General features: G+C 36.6%; 1 protein-coding gene across 2 annotated transcripts in view; it reads right to left on the minus strand.

Moving 5' to 3' along the window:
• NAV3 (neuron navigator 3) overlaps positions 1 to 14,841 on the minus strand; it is a gene marked incomplete at both ends in the record, with an annotated part of 261,126 nt that overhangs the window by 146,393 nt on the left and 99,892 nt on the right. For both annotated transcript variants that reach the window (XM_084267744.1, XM_084267743.1), the window contains 2 exons: positions 7,603 to 7,780; positions 11,082 to 11,154. In XM_084267744.1, coding sequence (XP_084123870.1) covers positions 7,603 to 7,780; positions 11,082 to 11,154 — 251 coding nt within the window. The remainder of the gene's footprint in view (positions 1 to 7,602; positions 7,781 to 11,081; positions 11,155 to 14,841) is intronic.

Genomic DNA, 14,841 nt, shown 5'->3' on the forward strand with positions numbered 1-14,841 from the left:
CTGTGGAGAGTGAGGGTAGGACAACAAAGAATGTTTGAAGGGAAAATAACTGCATTGTAAAACTACTGTTCCTTCAAAAGGAAATATACAAAAAAATCATATTTAAATGCTACAAGGATGAATGGAACATTTTACATTAAATTCCACGTGATCTGGATTAGCAACAATGAAAATTATGGCTAAAGCACATCAAAACTGAAATGTAAAAAGTAATGAGTGGCAAAGGAGACAGGTGCATGACAATGAGTCTACCTGAAATGCACAGGATGAAAATCACCACTAAAGTGAATCAAAACACTTCTGAATACTGTAAGAACAGATAAAGAGAATAGAAATGCATCTCAAAATGCACAGTGAGCAAGAAGCAGAGAAGGAAACATCTTTCTTGAGCAGATGTTTCTAAAGAGCAGAAGTCAGTGTAACTATGTGTCACAGGAACCTAAAGAAAATGTTCAGACAAACATCAGATGCTTTGTGGAGAGGAAGATGTGTGGAACACACTAAGTAGTACACAAGGGCAGGTACCAACCAGTGAAGGAGGAGATTTTCAGCATCCAGCCCACAGAATTATGTGAGAAGGTAAAAAGATCTAAGTAGTTACTGAGAGGTGCGTAGTGAAATGTTTAAATAGGAGATGAAAAGTTTAAAAAGAATCTTAAAGGCTACTGAGAGGCTGTAACATGTTTTATAATTTATATTTTTATATTTTCTCTTTGTTTTAAGCTTCAGAAATACTGTTGGGTATCTAATTTTTGAGAGCATGGGCTGCAGGGAAGAAGCATGTGAAACCTGCATTCTTGCTATTGCAATGTTCCACTGTTTCAGTGTGAAGGTTATTAGAAAGGATAGTCATTTGCCATCATCAAAAAGTAATCGTACACCTTTTGTGTATGGTAGTTTCTAAGTCACCCAAATGAAACAGAAGGGCCTCTGATGAAGCTTCAAACACCGCTGCTGCGTTTTCACATGCTGTTTCAAATTTAGGGAAAAAATAGTACGCAGCAGTAGTATTAACATGGAGAATGCTATGGAGGTCTATTTCTTACAATATTCTCTTAATGTACCATAGCTGTAGCCTAGAAAACTCCTGAAACTATACTAATGCCCAGCATGCAATGACAGTAATATCAAATGTGTAAATTAATTTCATAGCTATGTGAGGTATGCGAATGACGTGCAAGAAGAGCCACTTTTCCTGATGACATATATTGCACTTATCACAGAAAGACATCTCTAATTTTTGCAACTCATTATTATTAATTATCATCTACTTGCGTAGATACACCCTTAGCTGATTCAATTGGTATGCAGAGGTACTATATACATTAGTTCAGGACAATGAAGATTAAAGAATTTCCTTTCCAATGTTCTGTTTGTTGGGAACCGTGAGGACTGTAACGACTGTGTCTTTGAGGAGTAGAACAAGACAGGGTCAATGCTTATTTTCAAGATAGAAAGATAGCTCAGTTAGAGTAAAATTAAATCCCTAAGCTCTATTTGGAGGTCAGCTGCTGCAGACCCTGGTGCAATCACATTAAGCAATTCATTCTGCATTATCTCCCAGTCGCATAAAAATACATCAGATTAGGCTAATAGCAATTTGTCCTCCTAGACCCTTACTAGAAAACAGGAAACAGAAAGAAGAAATAAACCTTTTCCTAATTTTTCTTCTTTGCAGTCATTAAACAATGATTCTATAGTGGGAAATAATGATTCCATAGTGGGAAAAGCTCAGCGACTAGCAGTGGCAAGAGCGAAGGGCAGCAGAGAGACGCAGCTCCTCGTTTTCCTTTCCATTAACCACAGAAAACACACAACTATGTACACGTTCCATTTCTTAGCCTAGGTCAGTGCAAGGCACTTGGTGCAGACTGTTAAGGTCATGGGTTTAAGCCTCTAAGACACTGAAACAAAGGCCTTTTTCTACATTGAGAGCGGTGTAACCAGGATTCACATACGGATTGCCAGCATTCTGGCATGGATCTATTTAAATTCATAATCATAACCACTACATTTGCATTACTGTATTTCACACAGCACAAGCTGTGTGTCCAATATGCTTCATTTTTTCCCCTAGTGCTTCTGAGCAGGAGGCAACATGAAACCCACTTCACCGCAGTAGTTATATATGCAACTGCCTGTAGAAATCAGCTACCTAACTTTGTTTATGCGCCTAGGAAAACCAGGGTGCTCTTTTAATATAACAAATTTAACAAAATCCATCTGGATCTCAAGCTGTGCTCATCATTCCTGTACGTGATAAAATAGTTTGTCCGTCTCGGGGAATTTTGCTGACAGCTTACTGAAACCAGTTACTGCCTAATCCATAAATGAGACAGAACTTCTTTCATCCACATGTGTTTTCTCTTAGTATCTGGGTGGTTGAAAGATCATCACTGCAGAAAGTTTAGATGTATTGCTGTGATAATGGAATCCACTAGCAAAGCGAAGCATAAAAATATAATGTAACCATTGTTGTCATCTATCTGTACTGACAGATATAAATAAGGCCACCAGCACTGTATTTTTTTAAACTAAATCTCAAAGCAGCAACCAAGTCATAACTAAAGAGCAAAGTGCCTACCTCAGATTTTGAAGTATTCAATTCCCACAGTTAGTCAGACAAAACTACAGGAAATTTTAGTGTGGAAAGAAATCAGAAATCACATCTAAAACCATTCTCTTTCCACTAATCCTCTAAATCATTTTAAGAGTTTTTATATTTGGTGGTACGAAATTATAATCTTCCTTAAATAAAGCATATTCTTTTCAAGGAGAAGTCACTTACCATAAATCAACTTCCTCTGTTCTCTTTACATTTAATCTGAAATGCTGCTGTTGGCCCTAGGATTAGATGGGCCAGCGGTACACTTTCACATGCAGAATCTCCCTCCTCTTCTGCACACTCACTTCTCACAATTCTGAGTTTGGTTATAGACAGATTGTGTGGGAGTAATAATGTTAAACTGTTGCCACACTGACCAACTTTAAGTAACTGTTAGGAGACTGTAGTAGAAAATTCATTATTCCCCTATGCAAACTTGATGCTAAGGGGAGAGAGGCTCCTCCAGAAATCAGCTTAATTGCATTCCTAATCCATGTTGTCTCCTGTAGGAGACACTGACTGACACAACTGTCATCCAAGGACGACTAGTCTCCTACTTCTGCACAAACCTCTTCCCATCAGTCTCACGGTACTCTGATTATAAACTTCCCCTGGGGCTTCTGCTTGTTTACCATCAAAAACCAACCTGGCTGTTAAAGCTATATAGTCCTAATAACAGTTTTCGTGTCTGTTTCAGCTTCTGTTGACAAAGGACCCAAACATCCTCTCGCTGAGGTAAATACTAAAGTAGGTTGGCTTTGGTGGTATGCAGGACAGGCTCAGCCCCAGTAAGGATCACTACGACAGACACCATACATAACCTGGAAATCAGGATGAAAGCACCATCACTGCCGCCATCATCATCATCAGGACTACTCTCTTACAGTAGAAGAGTGAGACACTAGAACTGTACATACAAAGACAACACTTTCTCTGTCTTCAGCAGGACCTGGATGCAGGACCTATACACTTCTGTATCCTGACCATCTTCTGCATGACTTCTCTGAGATATTTCCGTCTGCCATGTATAATCTGTCTTTCTGTGTGAAACAGGGGAGAGCATCACCTTTTCATTACCTGTTTACTAAAGTACACACAACAGCTTTTTACCTCCTAGGAAATCCAGTTGAAGCTGAGCAATATGCTTACTGCAACTTAGCTGGAAGCAAGAAGATCAATTTCCCCATGGAATAATCTAACTGCAATTCTAAAGCCATACTTTCAAAGACTTAAATTACAATGTGAAATGCGATTGCTCACTGAACTTTCCAAAAAGTACAAATTTTATAAGAAAGCATCCACCTTTTCTAGTGTATATGTTTTGCTTTTGCTTACGTGTCTGCACACATACAAGCATGTACACACCAAATGCATTTAACAGTATACAGTGCCTTAGAATGACAGCTTTATTTCTCAGGCATCCAGCAAAGTAGAAATATATGAGTCTCCAAGCAAAATAAAATACCCATAGGTATTAGAAGCTGATTTCCACAATACACTTGGAAATTTACTCAAATTAAGGCTGAAGACTTTTGCAATTACTGAATAATGATGCATGTGCAGTTCAGGTGTTCACTACTATATTCATTATCTAGCTTCTGCCATAATAATATGATGATATTTCTTGTTCCTCTCAAAAACCTGAAAGAGCTGTTTCTAGGTAATAAAGGACCACAGACCAAATTAATGGAAAATAATCTCTGCTATGTGTATTTGCCAAATAATTTGTCCTGCATATATACCATGAATAATTTTCTGCCTGAAGGTTTCTACATGTCAGCCCTTTCCACAGTGCAAAATGACAGAAAATAGAAAGCTTTAAGAATTTTTATAAGCATTTTTAGAACTGCAACAGGCATAGCTGCCAACAAATGTCTAATAAAAAATCGCCTTAAAGATTAACATCCTTTTATAGGATAAAGTAGCTCATTTTATCACCTTTACTTTAGAAAAAAGTGAAATTGCACGATTACTGATAGTAGTTAGATTGCCTATTACTGAGTTAATAATTTCACATGGAAAAAGTGAACAATGTGGACATTATTACACTCATTAGATTTTATCACTTCTCAATATCTTCATTCAATGAAAGGGGAAGGCTTAAGTATCTGTATGAAACTATTTTTGCCAAACAACTCTAAAAGTCTCAAATGCCCCATGGATCAGCTATGTGAGTTCCTGAAGGAGTTCCTTAGGAACTCCTTCATGAACTTCTGTCCCGTAAATCGGTCAGTCATGTTGGTTCCTTCAGCAATTATTGCTGAGAGAAAGTTGCCATGAAAACAATCACTGTATAGAAATCAGTCCTGGGAATCAGGCAAGCTACCTGTCCTCATTTCAGATAGCAAAAGGTGGGCAAGAGGCGAGATGAATTCCATCAGAGGTGGTTTTTTTTTTAATGTCGCATTTTGGCTTCTTTCTGAACAGTTTTTCTTTACTCATAAACAGCTTAAAACTGAAAAGCTGTTGGCAAGTCATTTTGAATTATTTTCCAAAATATTTGCTTTGAGGGGGAAAAGAAAATGAAGTTAAACTAGATGACTCCTATGAAAAGTTGCTAAGTCCACCACAGAGAGTTCATATCAATGCGTACTTGTATATGCCCATCTAATTGTGGAAAACTTGTTTTTCTTAGAAGGGGAGATATTATTTTAAACTAATTCTCTCATATTTCTTCAAAATTAAAAGCCAATTAGTATTACAAAAATCTTTATTTCTGTTTGTTTCTAAGTCCTGGAGCTCCTTGTTTTACTAGCAGCTCAGAATGCTAGACTTCTTTGTAGCAGAAGACAGAAATCTTTCATAGAGAATAAAGCTTTTAGAGGTAAGCCTTAAAGTCTTTACTTAAAAATCACATCCTCTTGGGCAGTACATTACTTTATGGTGCCAAACAGGGAATTTCTGTATATATTCAGAGAGATTTGTGTTTTCAGTTTACAGATAGGTAATAAGGATGACATCAATCTCGGTGTAATAATTTTTTTTTACATAGGAACATTTTGCAGATGAAACACAGCTATGAACAGAAATTTAATCAAAACCTGGAATTATTTTAGAGTCCCAGCATTAAAGCACAAAGTCTAAAGCACACTGATGGAAGAAGAAATTTTTTTTAACACAGGCTTAGATGTCACTTTAGGAAGGTATGAATGCTGAGGTTCCAGACATGGAGTGACTGCCCTTCCACATAACTAGATATATTTAAATATAGTAAAATAGAAGAGAACATGGCACAGAAGAGCCATGAGATCCTGGGGAATTGTAATGAAAAGAAAGATTTATAAAAACTGCATCCCTTCTTTGACTACCGTTCCCAAGCAGACAAAGGACCAGTGTGCAATCGCTGTCTTCCAAATAGTAAACAACTGCTTTGCTCCAAGCTTTTTTGACCAACAGAATTCTTTGTCACTGTGGTAAAGTATAAAGAAACACAGTAACTATTTTTTAATTAAACATCCACCATGAGTAAATTAGAAAAGCAGGAAATGTTTCAGTTCTTTTACTAAATTATAAACAAAATGCAATAACCAAAGGTATTTACATGAAGCTTGCTAACCCATAATTCCACTGATTAAAGCAGTGAACACTTGCAGACCTACATTCAAAATGTTTTCCTTATTATATGAAAAACATTCTGAATAACAAGATGTTTTTGCCTCTTACACAGTATTAGATATCCTTCAGAAAGCAAAAGTTCACTTCAGGAAATGTTGAGAGTGGTCAGATTCCTACAGGATCACACTATAATTCCCTAGATTACATGTTAATTGTAAACTTCACAGAGAAAGCATTCAAAGACATTCATTTCCAGTGGCAGAGGAAAGAAAAAAGAAAGCATTTCACATTGCAATTCCCTAGGCAAACACAAATGTATCTTAATTTTTTGTATCAAATGAGGTAACTAAAATGCCATCAGCAATATTTTCCTATGTTTTTGCCACATTCCTAGTTTACAAAGGCTTCTATTAGCCTGAAGTGTGAAAAGTTCTCTCACCTGAAGAAGATGCATGTTTATTATTAACCTGAAAGAATAATTTCGATATGGATTCACGAACCAAAATGTCATTATTGCACTCTGATACTTTTAATACATCCTAGATCAACGATTTATCACATTCTAGGTATATACCTGTTCTGTAAGTATGCCCAAAAAAATGTCAATGAGCAAAGAATGTATCAAACAAGTATTAAACCCAGCAGAGCAGTACATAAAACTCATAATGAAGAGCTACTCTTTACATAGTCCTACCTGCAAACGGCTTTTTTTTAACTTCCAAAATAAAATATACATTTATACATTTAATACTCTTTCCAATTAAATAGATATTTGTACTTAAAAGTGATTCTTCTGTCATGGCCAGTAAGCAAGTACATTATCAAAATACTCTTCAGTCTGAAAGCAACGTAATTCAGCAATTAAGGATTCTGCTGAGTGCTTTACTTTCCTAAAACTAAATCATAAACTGACCACTTAAAAGAAAGAGCTTGATTAGGGCCATTTCTTCTCCATTAAAAAAAAAAAGTTCAAATAGCATTAGGTACTCAAAACCAGAATGCATGAGGATGCAAAGATTTGATTACAAACTCAGTTATTAATTGAGCCTTTTCCCCGCATATTTTGCCAATAATTTCAAATTTTTCATTTAGGTGTGGAACTGGGTACACAAGGAAAACATGAAAATAACCTCACGGTGAGCTAACTGTCTCTTATTGGCAAAGGACAGTAGAATCAATGATTAAGTGACAGAATGCCTTAAAATTAAAATATGAACTGTTTAATTGGGAATGTTCTTTGTTCCTAAGAAATTAAAATGCCAAAGACTTAAGATATTGTTCTCCTAAATCCATTGCAAAAATAGCTCAAAAATAAATTAAAAAGAAAAAGGTAGTCTTTCAAGTCTTTTGCCAGTAACCTATTTTTTCTGCAAAATAATTTTTCTTTTTAAACAGACAAATAAGAAGCTTTTGCACCTGAGAACAGTAACTTTATAACCTACCTCGACTGCATATCTTGGTGCGTTTTGGCCTGGCTGATCTCAGCTGGAGGTGAAGGGACTTGCTGTTGTAGCTCCACCAAAGATTGGTAGTACTGTTGCTGATGATGTTGCTGCTGTTTGTACCGAGACAAACTGAAAAACAGCCCTAAAATGGCTTTCAAATTTCCATTCCTTATTTCTGGTTTAAAAAAAAAAGAAAAAGAAAAAGAAAAAGAAAAGTGAAAACACTGTGGGTTTAGCTTTCAGTTCTGCAGGTTTTATACTAAAACTTCTCTGTACATGAGTATATATGTTTATACCTCATATCTCTTAATTTATCTCTAATACCAGGGACATTTTAGGTATCACTGATAATTTATCAGGTTTTATAATCTTTCCTTATTTATGTGTCATTGTTGCAGTAAACACACATCTCTAAAATGTCCTTGTGATGAGTCACACATCCGTGGTCATAAAGAAGAGTGCACTAAACCTTAAATAATATACATAATCTGAAAGGGATACTCCTGCCTCTGCACAGTACAAATCCTCTCAGTAAGTAGAGGGGCATTCAGAAAAATCTGAATACGTCCTGGCCTTAAGTACCCATCCCTTCTACCTCGTGACTTTAAACTACTCCTCTTCCTTTTCTGTGCACACTGGGAATAAACAATGACTTCTAAAGAAATCAGAAAGAGGAGATGGCAGCTGTCTTGTGGATGAGCACATATCCATTCACATAAATTCATGGGGAACAGGAGAGAATGAGATTAATGGAAACACTTGTTAAAAGGTGGCTGTAAGGTTTGTGATTACATCTTTGAACGTGGGAAATCTGTGATTTCCTAGCTTCCTGTTTTACACTGCTATTGCTGATTAATGAAGACTTCAAAACTACAGCTTTCACACGAGGCTAAAATAGCTACCCCAGTGAAATTCTGGTGAGCCACAGTAGCATCCCCATGCCTCCCATTCCTTTCTTTGTCTTTCCCCAGCCTGAGATGACGGCTGTAAAAGTAATATGTTAGTCTTTGCTCATAAAGGATCTCTGTGTCAAAAGAAGGAGCCTCAGGAGGCTTTAATGAAATTATCTGCAGCACTTCAGTCTGTCTGTTCATTAATTTTCTTTGGCTTTCACTTCTTGTGAAAGGTTTTCATTAGGCCTACGGCCTTGTAACCTAACATACAGCGCTGCAGTACCCCACCTTCCCCGTGTATCTAACCACTGAACTCTATGTGCCACACAGCTGTCTCAGGTAACATTTAAAGGGGAAATAATAAGCAATGTCTGCCATATTCATGTCCTTTGAACCATATTAATTTTCTTTCAATAGGATCAGGTGAAATATTAGTCTATATAATAGGCCAGGCCTGGAGCCCTTATTCTCTCAACTTGTTCTTCAGAAGCAAACACAACCCTGGGCACTGGAATACACTGTGCAAAATGGAAATTTCTTCTAAGTGTCCATATTTTCCTGTACATGATACTGGTTTATTTATTCTTATGATTTTGCATCACAATGCACAGAAAAAGAACCATTTTTCTGTTAATTCCCACACATAAAATCTTGAAATTTTGCTCTTTTTGTGTTAAACTGACCCTTTTTACTATTTCTAAAGAAGGTTATCAGTTTTGAACTACTTTTTTTCCCCTAAATTAAACTTGGAGGATTTCTCTTGAACAGCAGAAAAATCCAGAAACTTCCAATATGTGCTAAGCACTAACAGAAAAGAGAAGGGGATTGTTTTTCCTTTGCAGCCACCAGTTTATTCCTTATCATTTGGGTTCTCCAGTGGAGATCATACAGTCAAGATTTGAGGATGACTTTTGTTCTAGACCTCCTTGCTGAATGTCCAAATGAGGTGGAAAACCATTTGTGAAATCTTCAAACTTTGTTAAGCTCATGGTTTACTGTTCCGGAAATAAATAGCCCAGTAAGTAACAAGATGTATTTACCAAAGCCTATTACAAGAAACAGACTTAGGGATTCTAAGCTTAATTGATTTTAAACATGAATGTGCTGACAAAACACTATGAAGGCAACTTGACAATTTCATTATTTAAAAAGAAAAAAAAAAAGGAGTCTGTTTTTCTCTTCTCAAGAGAAATCATAGTGTTCAGGATGGTATAGTTAAGCAAATCACACTTTTGTGATAGTTAGAACTACTATCATTACAAACGTATTAGCAGATTCCCACCAGGTTCAGGACCAATTGCAAAACAGCAAAACTAGGTTTAATCTTACTTCAGAACTTGAGATCTCTCTTATTAAAATTCTGCTTTAAAGATTAATGAAAGTTATAAAAAACAAACCTTGCACTTAATGCTATGTGGTATTATTGCTCTTAGTAGTAGCCTATCAAAAACGACTTTCCAGAGCAAAGCAAAGCTATGAATAAAGGACTGCATTACAGAATGCATCCAGATTTCGATTTAAAGCACAGGGAAAAAAAGTGTCATGCACCATGAAGAATATTCTCATGAAATAAACTCACACTATTCACACATTTGATTGTTATTTCATATGCAAGTAAAACCAGGCTGCACTAAAAAGCTCAGGTTCTCAGTGGCTGCGAGATCAACGGTAACAGGTAAATGTTTAGTGTTCTCATTCATCAACCTATCTACACCATATACAGAGGTCCTTTTAAATCACTTCTGGAGCGTTCTATAAGGAGATAGTCAAAGTGGGTGCACAGTACATAAGATAGGATTTCTTCTAGTCAATACATACTGCCATGGAAGACAGGAAATTTGAAGGTGCATAACACCTTGCAGAACTGCTTAATTACTTACAGGGAAAATGCTTGTATAAAATTTTATTAATTTAGAGGATAAAGTATACAACAGACTTATTTTTACATTAATAAGGTAAATATTGCATACTAATTAAGACAAATGGTATTTTAATGCTTTTGGTTAAAATATATTTATTTACTTAGTTGCAGTTGTATTAGGCAGTCACTTGAAGTGACTAATATAGCAAGGAGTTCTATAATACAAGCATTAAGACCACTCTTTCACTTAAAATATAATACTAAAGGAATACAGTAATTTTCAGACTCATCCTGATGGCAATCTTTCTAATACTAAATCTGCCTAAACAAACTGTCTTCCCTGGGTTTACCTAACTGAGCAAGCTTCTCATATTCATTTTTGTTGTTTTGAATTCCATATGTAAACAAGTTTAAAAGTAGGCTTGGGAAACCCCATGCCTATCTAATATTTTGGCGATAGCATGAAAAGATTAATTCTATTGAAAGGATTATTATTTTAAAACACTGTCTCAGGCTTCGTAAACATATTTAATTCCTTGTTTCAATTTCAAGGGAAAACTACTAGGAAAACTGGGCTTCTCATTCACTATCACTAATATATATTTGCATGCTGTTCAAGACAGATGGAATTTGATATTTAGGTGCAAATAATTTCGATTAAGAAAATTAGTTTTCAGAAAAACAAAATCCTATAATTTGTTCTGATGATATGTTTCTCTTACCTTCTGCAGAAAGACCTTGGACATTTACGCCTCTGGCTGCCAGAAAGCTAAGGCAGACATCAACATTCTCAATCTGCAATATGAACAGAAATAACAAGCAGGGTAAGACTATTTGACAAAATGTAGAAATGCAGGGAAAAAAAAAAAAGAAAAAAAGAAACAGCTCAGGAATGAATACTTTACATTCATGGCATACTGCAGCTCTTTACCAAAGTTTAACAAGAATGATTACTGCTAATTGGGGAATTGATATAAAGCTTTCATTGTCCACTTTGGTGCTTAAAAACAATTCATAAATGCCCAATCCAGAATGGCATGCTGGCAAATCAGCAACCCACCTACTTAACATAAAACTGGATTTTATACGCTACAAACAAGTGGCAATGAAAGCATCCATAGAGGATCAGACACCGAGTATATGTCTGGTGATGTGGGTGCCTGAGTTAACTAAAAACTGTTAGCAAAAACCTCCAACAAATGAGTTAGCAACGTATTTCCTTGGGATGATGTAGAATTCTGTGAAAATGTCACAGCAGTGCTTTATTCCCTTGGGGTTTTTCCGTTCAAATTTTATAGCAAAATATTTTAATTTATAAAATGTTTATGATTCTTGGAAGAGTGCTTGCTTAGTGAAGGACACAGTGCTGACTTCTGTTGGTGTTTTAGAAGAAACCTGTGACTACCACAGAGAGCTTAGCTAAGAGAAGAACGTGTAGCTGAAATGTAGATCAATAAAAGGATAAAACTTCTGCCTCTAAAACAATCACAGAATTAATTTAAACTCCCTTCATGTGTCTGTTTCCAATAGATTAATGTGCCAGAAGGTTCCAAAACGTTTTCAAGTCACTGTCCTTAGCTGCTTCTCCTAGCCCTCCAAGGATCAGTGAAGGAAATATCCAGGCGTGTATGTAAACTTTTTTCACTAACAAACAGGTTTGTATAAAAATATGCTGCTATGAAATCAGAAAAGTTACATATAGAGAGGTGCTGTATGTCAAATGCCTTCAACAGGCTTTATTTTTAGATAATTGCTTTAGGTTGATGGAATTTTTTTCAATGCAATTAGGTCAACAAAAATAAAACAAAATGTTTAACAATATATTTTAAATACGTATTTCCATTGGAAAACATTAAAAGAAAAAAGGAATATTCAACACCAAATACATAAGCCTGTAGTAGATCAAGTCCATGCACATAAACATTTTATTTGAATGTTTACACATTTTACAGTACCTCATATCAACAGTTTACAACCATCAAAACATGAGGGCTAAATTCATTCCCTGAATAAAAGCTACTTGATTCCTGGCAGCATCATTCCTCACTTAAGAGGAGCGCCTTTTATTATTGTCATCTTTCTAGGACTGTAGTTCTGCCATTATTCTCAGAAAATTACGTTAGCTGAATGGAACATAAACACTCTTTTTACTACTGGCCCTAGAAGAATATATTACAAGCTCACACAGATTGTCTGGACCCACAGGTAGTACTTACAAACTTACGAATACTTAAAATTTTTAGATATGTGCTTTGTAGAGACAATAAGCTCTAAAGCATTAGCAACCGCACCTTTAAAAAAGTCTTTTCAAGCACTTGTTTTCAAGGACATGCTACAATATACAGGGAATTATAAATAATCTATCACCTGAATCAATTAAAAACAAGCCAAACCACACAAAAAACCCAATCTCTGCAGCTAACACTGAAGTTGCTCCACAACTGGGGTTTCCTGTAAAGCTTCCATGTATAAGGCAGACCGATGTGCCAGATTAATGTGGAATAACATTCCAGTTAATGTGGAATAACCATCCTAAAATCAGTGGGGTTACTCCATCTCTGGCCCGGTACAGCAATTGCAGAATCCCTGTCCTTTTCTTACTTGTTTCTGTAGTTTTAGACCATGAAAAAACCCCAAATAAACCAGGTCATTTTATAAGAGATGTGAGACAGCTTAATCAGTTGAAAACTGACTGCAGCTAAAACAGGAAGATCTGTTTCTTCCTCACCTCCTCTTCCTCCCAGGCACAGGGCCCTGCTGCTGCCGCCTCTGCTGGGCCTCAGCGCGTCTCTGGGAGCACCGGGAGCTGGCTCCGTGTAGAAAACTCACCCAGCAAAAATGGGAAACGTGTTTTAGTCAGTCCGGTTTCCCATGCAGTCAGATGAGTGCAGGAGTCAGCAGAGGGGAGGGCGCGTCCCAGCCTGAGCAAGGTTTGGGAGAGGAAAGGGGAGGCGGGAAGGAGGGACAGGCAGCTGGTGCCACTCCTGATAGCAATGGCAAGGCACTGGGCTGAGCCAGCCCTGACCTCCGAATACACCCCTGCACCAGTCGTGAAAATAAGGCACACGATGAAAGTATTTCTGCCCAACCTTTAAACAACATCAACTCCATAAGAAAACAATTTGAATGGAAATTTTCCTGTCCCGAAGAATTTGAAAGAAACAAAGATTTGTTTGGATATTAGCTATAAAACTGTGTGCCTCTTTGAACTTTCCAATCAACCATAATGCAGAACCAACTACTTCAAAGACGGGAAATTTTGCTCTACTACTAAATACTGTAAGCCAAAGGAGAAAATAAATAAGAAAATCAGACTGACATCAGTAGTATCCACCTCCAAGTAACTGAAATAATATTTCTTAACAGCCCTCTTCGTGTAACCAAGACATTTTTCACGATGGGTCTGTGCCCTCTGCAGTAGTTCGGGAGATCACAGCTATAAACAAAACCTCATTTATTAGGGAGCATTTGAACCCTAATGTGCTTTGAAAACATCTCAGCTATCTGCATTGCAGAATATTTAGTAAATAGTAAGCTTAATATATCAACGTTATCATCATTTAAGGTGAAAAGCATCCTATAGAAATGGTACCTGGTTACTTTACGGGTCTATTTCTACAGCACGTGTCTCTGAAGTCACATCTCAAACTCTTACACAAAACTAGTCATTACCATTAATACTAATGACTCAATATACTCCGGAACTACAAAGCAAATTCTGTTTTGCTTCATGGTTCACGAAGAGAACTGTAATAGAAGCCCTAGATCCAAAGTTATCCCTCTTGGTGGTGAAGCATGAAGCAATAACAGTGGCCAACTTTCAGACAATAGACTGTGCTTGCACTGTTAGCCTTATAATAAAGTCTTGTTTTGGCTTGTGAATTGAGCAAGTTTGGTGTGGCAACTCACAGCCACATAATACACTGCAAATGTCAGAAAATAACCCTTGCAGTCAGCTTTCTGATAATAACTGCAGCTGCTATACAACTCTCAGGAAGATTCAATAAGACATGAGTTAAATTTCTTGTGTTATTTTCACTTTCTTTCCTCCCTAGTCTAGAAGACATTAGCCTTAAAGTTGTCCCATTTTAAAGCATTCAGTATGTGTCTAAACATTGTTTTAATTACCTACTTCTTGCCTTGGCAAACCACAATTATTCTTTGAACTCAAACCCTAGCAGACCCAAACACTTTTTATTCAAACTTACTAACAGATGAGAGTAATTTTGCAATTAAAAAAGTTCCAAGAGATTTCAAGCAGCTTCCACTCCTCAATACTGTTTCAATCAAGAGTGGTATGAATCCCTGAAGTCCATGTTTATTTAAGTAGTTAGTGGTGGGGTTATTATACACTGGGGTAAACTCTCCTTAGAGCTGACACTGCATATGTAGAGCTCCACCTGCTTATATATCAAGGTCTGGAGACTTTGCAGTGTAACACTTAACATAGACGGCAGACAAATTTTGTATCTTACATATGCC

This window comes from Gallinula chloropus (genome assembly GCF_964237585.1).
Source record: "Gallinula chloropus genome assembly, chromosome: 1".
Classification (NCBI taxonomy): Eukaryota; Metazoa; Chordata; class Aves; order Gruiformes; family Rallidae; genus Gallinula; species Gallinula chloropus.